The 18,525-nt window shown below is 39.4% G+C and overlaps 3 protein-coding genes across 4 annotated transcripts in view; 1 reads left to right on the top strand and 2 right to left on the bottom strand.

Annotated features, from left to right (window-relative positions):
• tei (irregular chiasm C-roughest protein teiresias) overlaps positions 1 to 18,525 on the top strand; it is a 217,414-nt gene that overhangs the window by 123,878 nt on the left and 75,011 nt on the right. The window lies entirely within an intron of this gene.
• On the bottom strand, positions 12,678 to 15,109 carry LOC149268659 (uncharacterized). Its single transcript, XM_089470935.1, has one exon. The coding sequence runs from the start codon at positions 14,409 to 14,411 to the stop codon at positions 12,780 to 12,782; it is 1,632 nt and encodes a 543-aa protein (XP_089327061.1). The 5' UTR covers positions 14,412 to 15,109; the 3' UTR covers positions 12,678 to 12,779.
• On the bottom strand, positions 16,169 to 17,000 carry LOC149268658 (uncharacterized). The gene is made up of 2 exons (XM_089470938.1): positions 16,578 to 17,000; positions 16,169 to 16,518 (listed from the first exon to the last, which is right to left on the bottom strand). The coding sequence occupies exons 1-2, from the start codon at positions 16,808 to 16,810 to the stop codon at positions 16,422 to 16,424; spliced, it is 330 nt and encodes a 109-aa protein (XP_089327064.1). The 5' UTR covers positions 16,811 to 17,000; the 3' UTR covers positions 16,169 to 16,421.

The raw sequence follows: 18,525 nt of genomic DNA, 5'->3' as shown, positions 1-18,525 counted from the left end.
TGAAATCAAATATTTAAATTAATTATTTAAATTAATTAATTTATATATAAAGCTCATAATAATTAGAAAAAAAAAATAATAATTATAATTTTCTACTATATGTATGTATTAGAAATACATATATAATTAATACTATATTTACAATTAACTCTCGATATATTAATATATATAATATATTATAATATATAGATCAACGTATATTAATATATATATTAATTATCATTGCAATTATTTTTTAGCTCTCTGGAGTTATTTTTCCTGATGTGATCAAGATGCTATATATATAATATAATATAATATTCTAAATAATGCCACACATCAGCGCTCTCTTATACTCCCTTTCTCTCTCTCTCTCTCTCTCTCTATTTCACTTTTTTTTTTTTTTTTTTTTTTTTTTTTGTGTCTAAAGTTTTTAAATGAAATTCAAATTAATTGTAATGCATATCTGACAATCTCACATGCCCCTCCCCTTGTCTCTTAACCCTCCCCCGCCATCTGTTTATTCCAGCGCCATTCGCTTTTGCTTCTTGTTGCTGTCAAAACTTATTTTGTCAAGCATTTTACTATGATTGCATTAATTAAGTTCTCCATGGCAAATGTGAAAGGGTTTTATCTACTCAGGCTCGCATCTCGTGCACGGCACGACATCCCTTCCCAGCTTCTGTCTTCATTTGCTCTCTCACTCTGCTGCTTCTGCAGAGCTACGGCAAAGATTTGTTACACATTTCGCATTTTGTTAAAGATTGCAAAAGTTGTTGGAACTTAACATGCCACGTTCTGACTACTGTAACTTTTGTCAGACGGACAGACAGCAGCCTCCCATCCACTCCCCGCCCAGCCACTCCCTCCGTATAAGTTGAAAGTTTACGCCCGGCTGCTCTACTTAAAGTCCTTTGAGTCGTCTCCGTTTTATCTCAATATTTGCTTTCGTGCCTTGTCAAAATTGAGTTAACATTAAATTTTAGTTAATTATAAATAGAGAGTTGCGTGTGTGTATGTGTGTATCTGTGCGCTGAAATGCCTCGTGGCACAATTTGGCAGCTCTTGTACTCTTAAGGGCTGCACCACCAACCACTTCGAACGAGTCAGAAATTGGCAACATGTGGCAACGCTGGCAGCGAGAACAGCGCCCGTTGCCTTGGCTAATGCTGACAAACTGCAGCTTTGGCACAAAATTGTTGCAGAAATTTATTATTGGCTTAAGCGTGGCATATACTCAATGCTGGTTACGCTCTGTGGGCGTGGCAGGTGCTCTGCGCTAAGTGCACTTTGGCGCTGAAAAGCGTGAGTTATATGCGCCGCGCGATGAGACGCGCCACAGCAAAGTCGCAAAAGGCGTACGGCGTACGGCGTACGGCGAAAGGCGAAATGCGAAAGGCGCTCAACTGCAGAGACTACAGAGTAAGGCGGCGACTACGTGTCTGGGCGAAATTCTATGAAAGCAAGGACCCATAGTCGGCCAAGTGTTGCCTTTTTTTTATACCCTGAACCCATTGAAAATGGGAAATCGGGGTATTACGGTTTTGTTATGGTGTGTGTGACAGGCAAATAGAGCCGTATACAGAATATAGATTATTGATTATGGCTACGAGCTGAGTTGATTTAGCCCTATTCGTTTGTCCATTAGTTGTTTGAGTAAGTCCGTATATCGAGTTTGCTTCTACAAATCGATCAAATATTCCGTTATTTTGTTGTCCATTGAATCACTTATCGAAATACAGCTATTAAAATATAGCTCCTACATTTTTAAGAGCTAGCGTCTTCCATTTTTAAATATAGATTCAAATGTATTTTGTGGAATTTCGGTTTCAGTAATATAACCCCACTTCTAAATCATTTCCGCCAAATTTTAATGCTATTATCACGATCTGAAAGTTCTATGGAGATAGTCTATCGCCAAGAAAAGTTATAAAGCAGTTAAGTGACCCTAGGAACCCCCATCTGCAGAATTATTGAAATATCAGTTCCCCGAGGGTTTCAGAGCATCTCGTAGTCGAGCAGTCCCGTCTGGAGCTTTCATACTTGTTTCTCCTTTGGCTGCCTTTTGCCGTGTTGCAAAGCGAAAAATGTATTCTTGCTGTGGCAGTTGCTGTTGCCTTTGAGCTGTGCTTTCCCGCGAGTTATGCTTCAGCAAAAGATGCTTTACGACATAAAACCCAGAGTTAAAGCTGCTCCAAATGCGCTCACAAATATTGAGTAAACGCTGCGTGGCACTCACAGCCCAGAAAGCGAAGTAAAAGCGAACCGCTGACTAAAGCTTTGACTTATGCGTAAGCCGAAACATTGACGAAACTCTTTTAGCGTCAATTGAAGTTTATAGGGCTTGAGTAAGCATAATGCCTTCTAAATGCAATAAGAGAGCGGAAAGTAATGCGTATTACAATAATATTATTATCATATATTGCACTTTATTTGATTACAATTAAATTTTAAAAATTCCCTAGAGAATCTCTGATATTATCCTCTCAAATAGACTCTTAACAAAAGCTAAAATAATATTATTAAATGCATTAGTCTTTATTACAATTAAATTTTTATTATTATTATTATGTATTCTTAAATTTTAAATATTATTCTTTGTCGATGCTCTGCTTTTTTTTTAGTTATATACAATCATAAATAGACTTAATAAATAAATGTAAAAATACTTATTATTCCACTTAATTCTATTATTTTTGATATTTTTATTTATTTATATTTTATATATATATTTTTAATTTTAATTATATTTTTTATTATTTAAATATTAACTCCTTAGTGATTCTCTTTTATTTTTAAATAGTTATTCAGTTAATAGAATATTATTTATTACTATGAATTACCTTTTATAATTATTATGTATTTAATTATTATTATATATAACTCTTTATCGTTATAGTCATAAAAAGACTTAAAAAAAAACTCGAAAATTATTCGTATTTATTTAACTAGTTAATATAATATTATTTATTAATATAAATTACTCTTTATTATTATTTCATATTTTATTATTATTATATATTTATTATTATTAAATATTTCTCTTTATCGATGCTCTGCTATTATATTTAACTAGTTACTTAGTTGTATACAGTCATGAATAGACTTGGCAAAAACTCGAATATCGTTTTACAAATCACAAAATCCGACTGAAAGTTTGCCAAAGATTTTCATCTAGTGCTGTCACTTGGAAACTTTAAGTGGTTTTCGAGTCGAGCTATGGCTTTGGCTGCTTTCAATTTTGAGTTATTTATTTTATTAACGCAAATATGACAAACACTTGTGTCCAGTGCAACGAGACGGGGCGGGGCGAGGAGTAGCAGGGGACGTGGCTGGGGTTCAGCAGTTGTAGCAAATGATTAAAACTGATGCTGATGCTGCCCACAAGCTGTTGCAGCAAAAACAATTTGACAAAAGTTGAGCGCAGCGGCAAGCGGAGCGGAGACCGAAAAAGGAAGTTCAGGATACGCTCGACTGTCGAAGAGCTCGACTCGTGCGAGTCCTTGTCGCCAGTCTGCCATTTTGTGGTGCTGCACATGTGTGCTCCTTGCTCGTCCTGGTCAAGAGTGCAGCAGCAGGAGCAGCAAAGTGCGAGAGAGTGTGCATGTGTGTGTATACATATGTGTGTGTGTGTGTGCGTGAGCATTTGCCGCTGGCTGCAACTATTTTGTGAAAAGCGTATAATAATTTTCACAGGATATGAAAAAACTTTGTTGTTGGCGCTTCCGTTGCTGCCTCTCTCTCTCACTCTCTCTTTCTCTCTCACTCTCTGTGTGTGTATATACTCATGCTGGTTTGTGTGTGTGCGTGTGGCCTGCGGCGCACCATTTGAATGCCGCTTGTACTGCGCTGTTGTTGTAGTAATTGGACAAGTCAGTGGCTAAAGTGGCGGCAGCAGCGACTACAACAACTTGCGACAGCAACAACAACAATGACACGACACTACACTTATTAACACGTGTGTGCAAGTGCATTCGTTACTGCTTGTGTGCGCGTGTGTGTGTGTGTGCTGTGTTGCTAACTGCTCGAATTTTGCTAATTGCTATGGTTGTTGTTATTGTTGTTGTCATTGTCGTTGTTGCTGTCTTGTTTTATATGTTGTCGCATTGTCTCATTACGTGCGCTCTTCCGGAAAAAATTATTATATTGCATTCTTAATTAAAATCATGAATTTCAACAGTGGAAAAAATATATATGTATATTATTGTTGGAATAGTTGGCTGCAAAATATATTTATAATATATTTATTTGATATTTAATTTAAGGAAGAAAACAATTTGCTAAACAGTGAACTCGTCATATAAATATTTATTTACTTACAAAAATGTTTACTATCCTTTTTAAAAGTATTAAAAATATATATTTATTTAAGATATATTTACATATTAAGTTCTATATGAAAAGAGCATTTTATAAATTGTATTTAAAATTATTTCAAATATATATTTATTTATATATTTATATGTAAGCATTACAAAGAATTTTTATCTCTTGTCTCTATTCTAATTATAAATTTTCTATCTCTGTTTCAGGTAAGTTGAACTCGCTACAACTTTTGCTGACAAATCCCGTTCAGAGGTTAAAGGTTAAAGTATATCTACGGCTCAACACTTATCCAATATTTGTTTTTCTTTTTGCCTTGTGCATCTCTAGATCCTTTTTTTTAGCCGGCATGTCTGTCAGCCACATTGGCAACAACTTTATCATTTTTCAAAATGCATTTAATTTCATTCCATTTTGTCGCATTTTACAACCCTGGCTGCAGCGCTCCCATGCTCTCCAGCCGTTTCCCTGACTTCCAAATCGACGGGCAAAGTTATAAAACTTCATTTGCAAAAGTGCTGCGTCATAGCGGGACAGTCAACAGTGGGACAGGGGGCTGGGGCAGGAGGCAGGAATGACACTGGCGCTCAGGCATGGCAGTGTCATCGTATGAGTCAATGGCACGAGTTAGACAAGTCATCAAATAAATCCCTTTTAGGTATAAAGTTCTTTACTTACTCCTTTTCGTTCTTACCCCATCTCTTTCTATATTGTACTTACTCTTTACTCTGCCCATTTCGCTCGCTGTGTGTCTTTCTCTCTCTGTGTCTATCTTTGTCTCGCCTAGTCATTTATTCTCTGTCTTTCTTAAATTTTTTTATGCTTCACTTGTTTGGCCAGGAAATTTAGCAAGTTTTTGCTTTGTTTGACAAACGCCAAGGACAATGACAAGCTAGCGTACACTGAGAAAAATTGTGAATTTATTGTGAAGGTCTCGCAGAAGGCTCTATGTGAATTTTTAGCTTACTTTTTAAGGCTACTCTGAACTGAATTGAATGCTCTTCCTCTGCTGTCAATGACATTTTCGTTTAGTGTCGATAGCGAAAACGATAAACGTTACCTGCCGATAGTTCAAGTATATTTCCTCTAATTCTTATTAATCTACCTCGGTATTTTCTTTAAAAATGTCAGCGCTTCACACACCTAAAGAAAAAACTTTTCCAATTACTTAAAAGTTTTCTACAAGTCTACACTTTTTTTCTTTGAGTGTAGTAATTGAGTAGAGTGTCCCTCCCATTGATTAACTAGCTGCCAGCACTGGATCACTGTTTAAATTGTTGGATAACCATATCATAGCATGTCATCTGCCTGCGCTCTCATCCAACTGCTTTTGTCTCTTCGCTTCCTGTTCATTGCTCAATCATCCGTCAAGACATTATAGCCAATTGGGCAAACACTGTGAATTTGTCATAGTTAAAAATCCTTTGTCCTGGGCTAATGCCGATGCAGTCACATTTAATTGCCGGCAGACTCCTGCCACAATGAATAGCTGTACTCATCGAGTGTCTGTTATTTATTCAAATAAGCCACTGCAGTGCATTCATTTGCCTGTCGGCTGGCATTCGAGCGGATGTTTGTCGAGCAAACTCAATTGATTTGTCAGACATGGCAATGCGCCGCCTTTCATGTAGCTCAAGGTGCATGGAGCACAAGTAGATCTTGGATTTCGGGTTGTTGCTTCATGGCTCATAAGCCACAAAATGCATTTCTAGCAATTTCCTTTATCCGAGTTGTTTGCCGTTGGCCCATTTTTTTTTCTGCTTCTGCCACATGCTGCTACATTACGTCGACGTTGCTATGCATGTGTCTGTGTGCTGGAAATGGGGCGTGGCAGAGGCAGGCACTTCATCTGCTTAGTTTTTGTAGCCGCAGCCGCAGCCGCAGCCTTGGCTTGAGTTTCCCAGGAAATCATTGCACCCAAAGTCGGATATATCCATGACTCGCTCTAGCTGGCAGACTCGCTCTCATTTTCACAGATGCTCACTCTCTCTCCTGCTCGCTCTCTCTCTCTCTCTCTCTCTCTCTCTCTCTCTCTCCTGCTCTCTCTGGCTTGTCTCGCTCTGCTTCAGCTGTCTTCGGCACTTCAGTCACCGCTTAAGTTGCACAAAATGTAATACATTTGATTGCACTCATGTTCAAGTTCTGTTACCAAAGTGGCCGCCTCAACGCAGAAAGAATAAAGTGAATCGGATGCAAGTCCTCCTTCTGCTACTCTCTTTCTGCCTTCTTCCTTCTGCTGCTAGCCAAACCCTTTGCTGACCCACCCGGGTTTAGTTGCCAAGCATCCGGCCCGTCAGGTTGCGTGTTCTCGATTCCTGCGGCTCTTGCTGCCCCATTCAAGTGCGAGTGCATGCGTGTGTGTGTGTACTCATGTGTGTGGCTTATATGAGCTTGAAAATGCTACAAATTGATAGATCCGCTAACAGATTGCAACAACTGCAAACAAACTGCATTTGTGCACAGCTCGGTTTATTAGAGTAAAATACTGTAAATATGCGTACAAGAATTTAAAAATAAAACAAATATTTTTTTTGGCCAAAAATAGTTGAGTTGAGTGTAAACAATTTCCAGACTAGCCTCTGTAATGCCAGAAATATTTGGTTCGCCAGTAAAACATATATTTAAGACTATAAAAAAAAAAAGTCTGTAAAAAATAAATTTGTGGCATAAGTTTTATATGATTATCAAATGGTAATTCACAATAAAAAATAATAAAAAAAAAAATAAAATAACAAATACAAATTAAGTTGTAAGCTTATATTGTACACAGCTCTGTAGTCTGAAATTTGCTCAAATTGCCCTCAGGCATTGAGTTAAATTCTCTCAGCACTAAACATGACATTAATGAACTGAACGCTGCTGTCACTTAGTTGCACTTGCCGTCGCTCCGTCCGTCCGTCTATCGATGGCAGGTCTGTCTGGCCGGCGGGCTTAGTTATTAGTGCACATTAATAACCATTAGAGGCATCCGCTGTGACCTCTGCACATCATTCACAATTAAACCACATTAGGCGCGTCCATCAGGTTCAATCAAAGCTGACATGCCAAGTGGCCAAGCGGCCCAGTACGAAAAACGCAGCGCTTTTAGCCTCTGCACTGTACTGCCTGGCCCCACGGCGCTAATGGCCTATAACCGTGGCTGTGGTGGTGGGGCGGCCAATTGCCATCATTAGGCGGGTGGTGCAGGCTCGAATACTCGAATACTTCCGTTAGCTGCCAGCGATGACGACAACACGGAAACGTACCAAGCACGGCTAGGGGGTGGTGGGTAGGGGTGGGGACATGCTAATAGCTCTGAACTTTTCACAAATTACGGCGTCGTTTTCGTATTCGAGTTCCAGTTCGAGTTCGAGTTGCATTTGAAGCATCCGTGCGCTGACCGTTGCACTGTTAATTACCGTTATTGAACTTGTTTGATTGGCGCAAGTTGAAAAGTTGCCAAGCTGACCAGAGCACACACACACACACACACACACACACACACACATGTACACTCTCTGTTACGAGTGTGCCACAGGTTGCACTCACAGCCTTGTTGCACTTGTAATGTAAATGGATCCCCATGTTTGTTTGGCAGCTCGTTAACGATAGGCCGCTCTTGTTTATAAGTAAAACCCATGGACGAACTGCAATTAAGGGCTCGAGTTGTTGTTGTTGCTGTTGCTTTTGCCGTTGCAGTGGCTCTCTGTGGCTGCATTTACACAAAAGTTTTTATTCATTTGCCGAGCGCATTTTTAGCTTTCCAGCGATAATTGTATTACGCCATAAACATGCATTCGAAAATCTGCTCATATGTCGAGTGCCTTTCCCTCACCTTCCATTCATAAGCCACAGTAGTACACACCACGCACCACGCCCCATGCACCGCCACACGCCTTTGTCACTCTGAATGCGAATGCATTCAATGCTCCATCGCAATCAATGGCCAACAATTGGCGGGCGTTGGCCAAAACAAGCCAAACAAAACTGAACAAAGACCCACCAAATGGTGGCCAGCCATCGCTGGACTGCTCATTGTGGTTGTACGTGTGGTGCGACTGGCTTCGACTGGTTTCCCATGCTGTAGACGTAGTCAGCAAAGTGTCGCCGTGATTTTACCTCGGTATGGCATATCAACATATCAGCAGGAGTGTGGGTATATTCAATATAAGATGATACCTTTTTGTATACCCTGTAATAACGCTTAAAGTGCGGGGAACAAAATAAAACATTAAAAAAATTGTAGGAAAATTTCTGTTTTATTTAGAGTATAATTATGTAATTATGTAACAAAAAATTAAATACAAAAAAATATTCCTTTTTTTTCAAGAATCTGACTAGGAAAGATTCAGATTCATTAAGATATTTTTTATTTATATAAAATAATTACATAAATTTATTTTTTTTTTTTATATAATCAACTATAAATAATCAGACTAGGAAGATTCTGTTTTCTTAAAATCATGAATATATAAAATAGCAAAATAAAAAATTGAGCTAAAAAAAATTCTTTAAATAAATTATTCAGCTAAATTCAGTCAGAAACTAAATTTCTGTCCTTCAACTTTCCCCTGAGACGCAACCTCTATGGGAATCTCTGCATCCGTAAACTAAATCTCATATGATTTTTCTGCTTGGTTTGATTGTTCGATTTATGTCGCGCACTTTAAGTTTATTTTTTGATTACAATTGCAACAACAGCAGCTCAGTCAGATGGTGGGAGAGTGAGAGGGACAGAGAGAAAGAGCTCTCGACTCTGAATTCCTTACAGGTTTCTATCTTCCTCTTAACAATTTGATGTTGTTTTTGAGTTTCTTTTTTCTTTTTTTTTTATTCTTTCTTATTTTTGATACGGGCTACAAACTTTAGCCACACTTTTTTAAAGTTTTCGAAGCATGGGGATTTATGGTAGCTAAAAGTGCTTCTCGCTTCTCGGTTGCCGGTTCTGAGTTCTCGCTTGGGTATAAAGTAAAAGTTTCGCTTGGCATAAGTAAGTAAGTGCACACACACACACACACACACAGAGACACACACACATCTATGCACGAGTATCTGTATGCGTTATCGTATAAGCAAGTGCGAAATGTCTTGAAGCGTGTATAATCAGTGTTAAGTCACAAGTAATACCAGCAAACGATATCAATTCAATTTGAGTTGTGTTCTCGTATGAGTGTGGGCGAAAAGCCATTAAGTTAAAGGCAAGGTGGAACAAGTTTTCGATTCACTCAAATTTAGCTTTACTTAACGAAAAATAATTTTGGTAATAATTTAAAAAATTTAATAAAAAGCCAGATGTGTAAAATAGTTACAACTTCAAATTAAAAGTTTTTATTTATAGTTTTTACAAATTAGCAGAACGTAATAAATATTGAGGAACTAGCAAATATCGCACAATATAACTTCTTTCCCGATGAATGCTTTATTATTCGCAACGTCGTTCATTTTCTCCGTGGATTTAAATGTCAATGCGAATGGTCGATGTTTCTGGGCAGACTCGCTCCATAACTGGATACATCAATGGCTCCACAATCCGATTGCAGTCGCGTTTTTTAATGGAAATGCGTTCTTTGGATTTTCATGCGCCATTTTATTTACGCTGACGACGTGCCACGCCCATCGACGAGCGGGCGCTGCTCAAGCCATAAAACGAGCATGAAAATAAGTGTATGTATGTATATATGGATGTATGTATGTACTTTGAGTATGTATCTTAAACTGGAGCATAAAGGAGCAATTCAAAGAGCCACAGAGAAAGCTGCCATCGAGCATTGAATTATGTGCCATTTGTTGGCCGCTGTGGGCGTTAAGTGGGCGTGCCATGGCCGTGCATTAGACCCGGCCACAATCCCCAATTGTAATGCGAAGCGCATTTGCACTTGTTTTTCTTCATATTCGTTCGCCTCAGTGCTGAAAATGCAAATTTTCACCCGAAATTTATGTGAACAGCATTTGAGAATTTAGCTGTGCTTTCTTCAGCTTCTTCTTCTCCTTCTTGCTCTCTGCCATAGGATACATGGCCAGGCACATAAATTAAGCTATAAGCTGAGAAAGGAATATCTCACACTTATAGTCAATTGATGGCTGGCCAATGTCGATTAGCCTTGGCTGTAAAATTGCAATTCGTTTTAAAATTCTTTATCCGCAAATGGAGAAACTGCACCATTGTCTTCGAAACTTTATTCAATTTCTTGTGGGTTAATAGAACCTTACATCGTATATGTTTTTTTATTTATTTTTTATTTTTTTACTGTGTATTTTTCACTCTCTTTCTCATGTGCTTACATTTTTATCTTAGCTGGCACGAATTCGATTTCATTTTACTTTTTATTACTACTTTGCTTCAATTTACAAAATTGAATATTGGCGACAAACTCGATTTACACACAGTCAGTCACACACACGCATACACACATACACACACGCAGGCCAACCACTCGCGCCACCGACTTGAACTCAACCTGCCTTTGTCTCACACACGTTGCGTAAGTCATCGAATTATCTGTTAGGAAAAAAGTCGATTGCCAAGCAGCCGTAACTGACTGTTGCTCCTCACTAACTAGCTGCTGCTCATAGGGTACCTTGTACAGTGAGACAAAAATGAGAAACATGTGTCGAAAGTATTTTAAAATGTGTTAAATACTATAGCTTTTGAAGACGACTAAAATTAAAATTTCTTTTATAAATATATTATATCTTTTTATTATTGCATTCTATTTGTTAATTATATATTTTATAATTGAAGTATTTATACGTTTTTTTTTTTCAACTTTTTATATCTATTATTTTCTAAATTGAAACTCATTAATTGACCAATTATTAATCCATGTGAAATTTAATTTTTATGTTAAATTTTTAATATTTATCATTTATCGATTTATTTAAATTTGTGTTATATATTGATAATAAATTCGATACAAAAATTGCATATTACTAATTATTAAGTATTTATAAAATACCGTTTTTATTTATCAATTATTGAAAGTTAATTTATTATGTCAATTTATAGAAATCATTTTGTGTTAATATTTGTCTATTTTTTTTATCAACATTTGAAATTTTTTTTAAAGAATTATAGTTATATTTTTATATTTATTGAAAATATTTTGATTACATATATAACTTCTATATGCTACTTTTTTATATTTTTAATATATGATAATTATCTATTTTTTCATATACAGAATTTATTGTTGAAATTTGTTTGCAAGGTTTTATATTAATATTTATCATATTTAATAAAGAAATATTAATATTTTATACTAATTTGTATATGGCAATTTTTTCTATTTATCAAATTTAACATTTTGAATTTATGTAATTTTAATATTTATAATTTTTTAACTTTATATAAATATATATCCGTATTTAGCTAATTTTTTATTATACATATTTTAATATTTATAATTTATAATTTATAATGGAGTTTGTGCTCAGTTAGATTATATAAATAGATATCCGTATTAGCTAATTTTTATATACATATTTTAATATTTATAATTAATATTTATAATGGAGTTTGTGCTACAGTTTGCTAATTATTATAAGCAATTTGTAATATTCGTCATTTATAACAATAAGAAAATAATTCGTATTTATTATATAGATTAATATAAAAATAATATATTTATTATATATAGATTAATATAAATCTGTATTACATTTAGCTCATTTCTATTACGCAATTTTTAATAATATTTATCATTTATATGCTCTGAGTTAATCTTATTATTATCCCTGCGACGTTGCAGGCTGCAAGAGTTGCCTTTGCCACATCTCGTCCCTTGGTTGCACTAGTTTATAACGATTTATCTAGCTTCAGTCTACAGCTAGCCACGCACTTTTTAAATATAAAAGTTTCACTTTACCAGTGATTTCTATGCGACGTGTTAAGCTCTATAATAAACACACACACAGACACACGCACAGCTGCACTCTATTTGCCCACTGTGCTATGGGACGCTCACAGTGACTTATATAAGTATATAAACACACACGCAGGCTTATTCTCGTATATAAGACAACTGCTCCGCTGTGTGCCATTTAGCTGTTGTCTCACGCGTGCGTTTCATTTCACTCCACCCATGCTTATCTTATCAGACCGTTGCCCTACCGCCCCTCTCTCTCTCTCTATCTCTCTGACTATCTCTCTCTCTCTCTCTCTCTCTCTTTACGTATCTCTGCTCTTTTCCATTGACTTGTTTGTGCTCTTAATTTTTTCGCCAACTTTGCAGTTTTGCAACGTTTTTATATGATTTTTATACTTACGTGATATATTTTTCTGATGCGCCGTCACTGCTGGTACACTTTTTATTATCGACGTTAACATCAAGATAAACCGACCCAGCCCCGCCCCCAATCATCCCTCCATATGTGTATACATATATTGTACATGTGCCTTTGTCTTTGGCCTGTTTATTCAATTTCATTTATTGATTTTATATCTTTATGTATTATCGGACGATATGTGTGTTAAGTGCGCTCCACTTCCACAATTCAGCTTAGTTCTGACGGGCAGAGCCCGTGGGGCGATTCCTGTTGTCCATGTACTGATCCAGCTTGCGCCAAAATTGCCTCAGAATAACGGTGTCCTGACTGCGGTCATCCTCTGGCAGACTCAGTATATTGAGCCGCAACGATTCCAGATCCGGATAAATCGGTTTGTCCGTATACTGCAAGTGGAAGGCACAATACTGGCGACAGATGGCCGCTGGGTCCTCCTGATTGGGCCAGCCAATGAACTGCTGTTGGGGATTAAAGACGAATACGGCCACAACCTGATGCCAGTCCTCCGCTGTCAGCTCGGCCACACTGTCCACAACTCGATAGTGCTGCTGTTCGCCGCGCACGCTGCGCACCACATTGACCTCTTCGACCCGTTGATCCGAGCGCCTTATCGAGGCCGGCGGCACAAAGCACATCTCCTGCAGCACCACCTTCGCATTGTGCAGAGTTATCAAACTGTTGGGTTCAGCAGGCACAACAACGATGGGCCTGCGCATCGATCGTGGCGCGTGCGACGGCTGGCGCTGTGGCGGTGCGTATAGCGGCTGACGGTGCACCGGCTGGCGAGCCGGTGGCCCGAACGGCGGATCACGATGTCGTGAAGGCGGTCTATTTGGATATCGGACACTTGCTGGGTAATTTCGCTGAGAGATGTTTTCGTTGTTGTGGACAGGGCGGCGTGGTTCCGGCATTCTAGGCGGACGCATCGGCTCTAGAGCAGGAACAGGACAAGGTGGTGGAGCCACCAGGGAAAGCGGTCGAGGAATCGGATGTCGTGCATATGATTGTGCAAGCAATTGAGGATCCACAGTTGCTTGTAAATGAATTGGAAAGTCCAAAGGATACGGTAGTGGCGGAGCAACAAATAGCGGTGGCTGCAGTTGCGTATGCTGTTGCTGTTGCTCCTGCAGTCGTGGCTGTTGGTGCTGCTGCAATTCCTGCAGTTGCTGCTGCTGCATCCGTTCCTGCTGCTGCAGTTGCTCCTGTAGTTGCTTATGCTGTTGCTGCTCCTGCTGCTGTTGCTGCTGCTGCTGCTGCTGTTGCTGCTGCTGCTGCTGCTGTTGCTGCTGTTGCTGCTGCTGCTGCTCCTGATGTTGCTGCTGCTGTTGCTGCTGTTGCTGCTGCTGCTGCTCCTGATGTTGCTGCTGCTGCTGTTGCTGCTGCTGTTGCTGTTGCTGCTGCTGCTGTTGCTGCTGCTGCTTGTCCACCCCCACCGTCTCTAGCTCCGGCGGTACACCAGGTTCCTCGCTCAACTTCGGTGACTGCGGCACGTCCAACGGTTTCACTGCTGCCTGCTTTGGCTTCTTCAACAGGCGACCCTTTCGAAAATCATAGACGCTTGCCAGGGTGCGCAGCACTCCCGAAAGCTCCTGCTCGCCCATGAGCAGCTCATCATGCGGTTGATTTTGACGCTCGCGTTCAGTGGCCAAGGCGGCCACAGTCACTTTGCGCTCCAGCTCTTCGTCGGAGCCATAGAATTCGTGCGATGTTAGCCCTGCGAGCTTCAGCTTATGGAACTCATCATCAAAGACGTCACCGCTGTCATTCCCCAATTTTCGTGGGTCTTTCTTGCGAGGATCCGCTGGCTGCTTAGGTTCTTTTTCTTCTTCGGTTATTTTACCTTTCATGATTGCAACTTTTTCAAATCTCAAACTCAAATGGGCTCCTCCAATTTAATAAGATGACAGCTTAGATTTGAGCCGGCAAGTCAATGCAAAAGTGAATTGCTTTATAGAAGCAAGCTGAATGACAGTTGGTGCTGCCAACTTGTTCCAATAGCTGCCCTTAACTGTCATCTAAGTTCAGCTCTTTGCTCTTTCGATTCTTTGCGTAATTTATGTAAATAAATAAATTTGTATTTAGATGTAATTTTTTATATCTTTATGGCTTCGACATTAGCCAATGGCTTTTCTTTTTTCTTCTTTTTTTTTTCGTCGTCAATTTGCTTTTATTTATAAGCTCTTTTTATATATATTTGGCAAAGTTTCTTTTGCCTCGACTCGGCTAGCATCCCCATAAAAAATATTGTGCTCTTCTTGATGTTATTGACTTTAATAACATTTTAGCTGCGAGCCATGAAAATATTTTTGCAAAATGTACTTTAATACTCTAGCAGAGGGCAATGTGGATATCCCTTTGGAAATAAGCTTGAGCTGACTATGTAAATTTATATTTATTATAATGCCGAAGGCTCCAGTTGCCAGTAGTTGAACTTTAATTGAAAGAAATGAATAAATAAATATTTAATATGGAATCAAAATTGATTAAGTTAAATATTATGACGCTTTAGCTATATTATTATCTGATCATGTATCAGGGTATCTAGGATGCGTTGTGCTCCTCGCGGCATTCTTCGTATTGTTTCATACTGATTTTCCCAAGTTTTTCATGAATTTGTGGTGCTTTGTTTTCCGCTTGTCGTCGCTGACGCACAATGAAATTGATTTGGGGGCTTGGGCCAAGGCCGTCGGCCCGTCGCTTACTTAGCCCACAATTTGTGCAGCGGCCACTCGAGCTGTTCTAACTGCCCTAAACATATGCTCAGCGCTTAGTGGCCGTAACCCAGCGACATCTCAAATTGCCATTGGGCTACACGTAATTGCCAAAGCGAAATTTCATTACCAAGGGCTGGGTGGCTGGTGGGGGGCGGCCTGGGTGCTAAAGCGAATTGGCGAGCCAACTGCACTCGAAATCCGCTGTCAGAGACGAGGGTCGCGTGTGATAAATTCCATAAAAGGTCGTCCAAATGAAATTCTCGCCCAGCGCCTGGCACTTTAGCCTGGCAGCCATTTTGTCGCTGCACTAGAAAATGGCGGCGTCGCCATTTTTGTTTATGGCCGCATTTGTCACAGCAAATTGTATTGCCAGTCGGCTCCTAGCTGCTGCTGCTCCTGCTATTCTTTTTGTCTATATGTGTGTGTGTGTGTCTGTGTTGCTCTGTGGCTCATGCAACGCGCGTTAACAATGCGCCATAAAAATGTCTGCCCTGTAGGCTCACCTTACGTCTGGAAGCGCCAGCATGTTAATTAAGTTCATAGAATGAATGACGATCCCTTGGCCAGACGAGACTACAAAGGCCAGCTCATATGCATATTAGACTAACTAAAAATGGCTAAAGATATTAAATAAAATGAGCTAAGCTATATTGCACTTGCAGTATTAAAAGAGAGAGAAAATTACTTAATATGTATACGCAAAAAAATAAAACTTAATTGAAAGCTTGAGTCACTACAATTTATTGACAAATGAAAATGCATTTTATTATTGAGTTTGACTTTGGCTTAGCTCATTCCAAGAATGTTGATATTTAAACAGTTTGTATATATTTTCTCAACATAATTATTTATTATGCTTGAAATGCTGCCCACAAGTTCTCAAATTCCACTTTAATCGTAATTTATTTAGTTTTATTCGATAAACGCAAACAATTTGTAGCCCAAATATTTAGAACAGAGTCTATTATTCGCATAAATTAGTGAAATGCTATGATAATAAAATGATTTACTCATATGGAAAACTCGTTTACAAAATGAACAAGCGTCAGTACTCGTTAGGTGCTGCAATGCGCTTTGAAGCCATTTTTTGGGTGAATTTCTTTGCGAACCGTTTGCCAGCTCTATGAATCAATTTTGCTGTGCCTAGAGTTGCCTGAATTCGGCGGTGCCATGCAAATCGAGACTGCTGCAACTGGGCCGCATCATTAGGAAATGGCTTAGCCTGTTGAAGCCTGCCAAACTGTAATAATTCATTATAATAAAAAGCTATTATCAGGATATATCGAATAGCTGACTCACCACTTCAAGTCGAGTGCCTCAGTTAGCTGCGAGCTATGTTCACTGATGCTGCGTCTCGGTAGCTGCTCCTCCTGCATGGAGCTCATCAGCGTGCTCAGCTCCTCGTGCAGCTGGCCATTGTAGAAGTGGACCAGTTTGTTCATCGATTTGTAGCTGCGTGAGATCAGCCGCTGCAGCTCCAAGGCGTTCGCATCAGTTGAAGCTGAAGCCCTGGGCGTGCCAGAGTTAGCCATTTCTTGTTGGCTTTACTTAGTTTTTTTGAGTAAATATTTTTTAATTTTTTATTATTTTGTTTTTTTTTTTTGGTTTTTATTTTTTTTATTTATTTTTTTTACCGAAATTTATGTGGAAGAAAAACTAAAACTAATGTCAGTTGACAGAGGCCGCCCAGGGGCCTGCCTGCCAGCCGAAAAACAAACAAAAGCAGTTGACACAGTTTTTACAAAGGAGAAAAAAATCAGTTTTCATTTGTTTTTTTTTTTTTTTTGTATTTTTTGGAGGTATTTTCTAAAGCCAGCGAAGCGCGAGAGAAAAGCCGAAAAATGCACATACATAACGCCCACTCTTGGAGAGACCGGAATTCTGTAGGAGATTCGCATTTGCCTTACGCAATGCGAGCAGCGATGAGGAAATGTCCATTGGGCAGGATTTGGTGGCTAGCAATCGGGGGATTTGCTGCTGCCTTTTTATTTTTTTTATTTTTTATTTTTGACGAGTGCCCAGCGGCCGCAGTCAAGTGCATGAAATTGAAAAACGCTTCCAGTGCTTATCAATGCAAAGCCGAAACTGAATGTTTTTTCTCCAAAATGCGTGAGCGAGGGTGTGAGGGTGTGTGTGTGTGTGTGTGTGTGTGTGTGTGGGTGCAGCTGATTTGATTCGGCTTTGATGCTGGCCACACAAAAACAAAAACAAAAAGAAACCATTTGGAAACTGAAAACAATCTCTCTTAAGTGGGTGGCTCACATGGCGTATGAGCAACGCTCGAGTCCGAATTTTGGCCAGTAGCTCGAGCCAATTACGTGCTGCGGCCCTTTTTTATTACGCTCAGCCACACAGTGTGGCCGGCAGGAGCGTAAGCAGCAGGAAAATCATTTAACGACGACAGCGTCAACGAGCCCGCAAATATAAAGAGCAGCCAAACAATTTTGTCAGCTTATAAACAGTAAAAATAAAATGCCAGGCTAAACAAATAAGGCGGCAAATAGAAAGGAGCCACGAAGGGGCCAAGCGCCAGGCATAAGGAGGCAAAGGATGCGAGATAAATATTCGTGTGCACATCACAATAAAGCGCCAATGAGAGGCACATGTGCACACAGCGCCATATAATACACACAGACACACACATCTGCAGAGACTCCCATGGCCAGATGATCAGACATTTGTAGCTCCTTGAATGCGGCATCTTTATTGCCCTTGGCTGGCAAATTGTTTTCATTTTCATGTGCGGGGCTATCACAAGGCCGACGACAGTTTTGGGGATATTCCAGGGCTACTTAAAGACAATGATTTTGACTCGTTATTAAATACTTAAAGACCAAAATGAAGATGCCCTTACATAAGAATTGGCCAGCAATGGAAGTAAAATTTGTTTCCTTTATATATATATATACATTCATCCATAAGCTCAGTTGAAAATACTTCACCAGAGCAGTTCAACACAATTTTCCGCATCATTTCAGTTATGTTTGCAGCAGCAGCTAAAAGGCATGCCTCAAGCCGGCAGCCAATATTGTTGACAGCAAATTGAATGAAGTTTGAGCCTGTTACTCGGGGCGTATGCTTGATATTTGCGGGTGGCACAACTGCAGCGCTTTGAAGTGCTTGCAACTGTTGCACACACATGCGACAACAGAGGCGCAGCGCACATGATGCGACTTACTGCCACGCCGCCCCCTTCTCCCGCTGCTGCTCCTGCTACACGCACCCATCCCCAGTTGAAGGCAGCGGC

Source organism: Drosophila arizonae, chromosome 5 (assembly GCF_054131065.1).
Source record: "Drosophila arizonae isolate 15081-1271.41 chromosome 5, UAZ_ARI_1.0, whole genome shotgun sequence".
NCBI lineage: Eukaryota > Metazoa > Arthropoda > Insecta > Diptera > Drosophilidae > Drosophila > Drosophila arizonae.
Note: the sequence above shows the minus strand (reverse complement) of the source record. Positions and strands in the feature narration are given on the sequence as shown.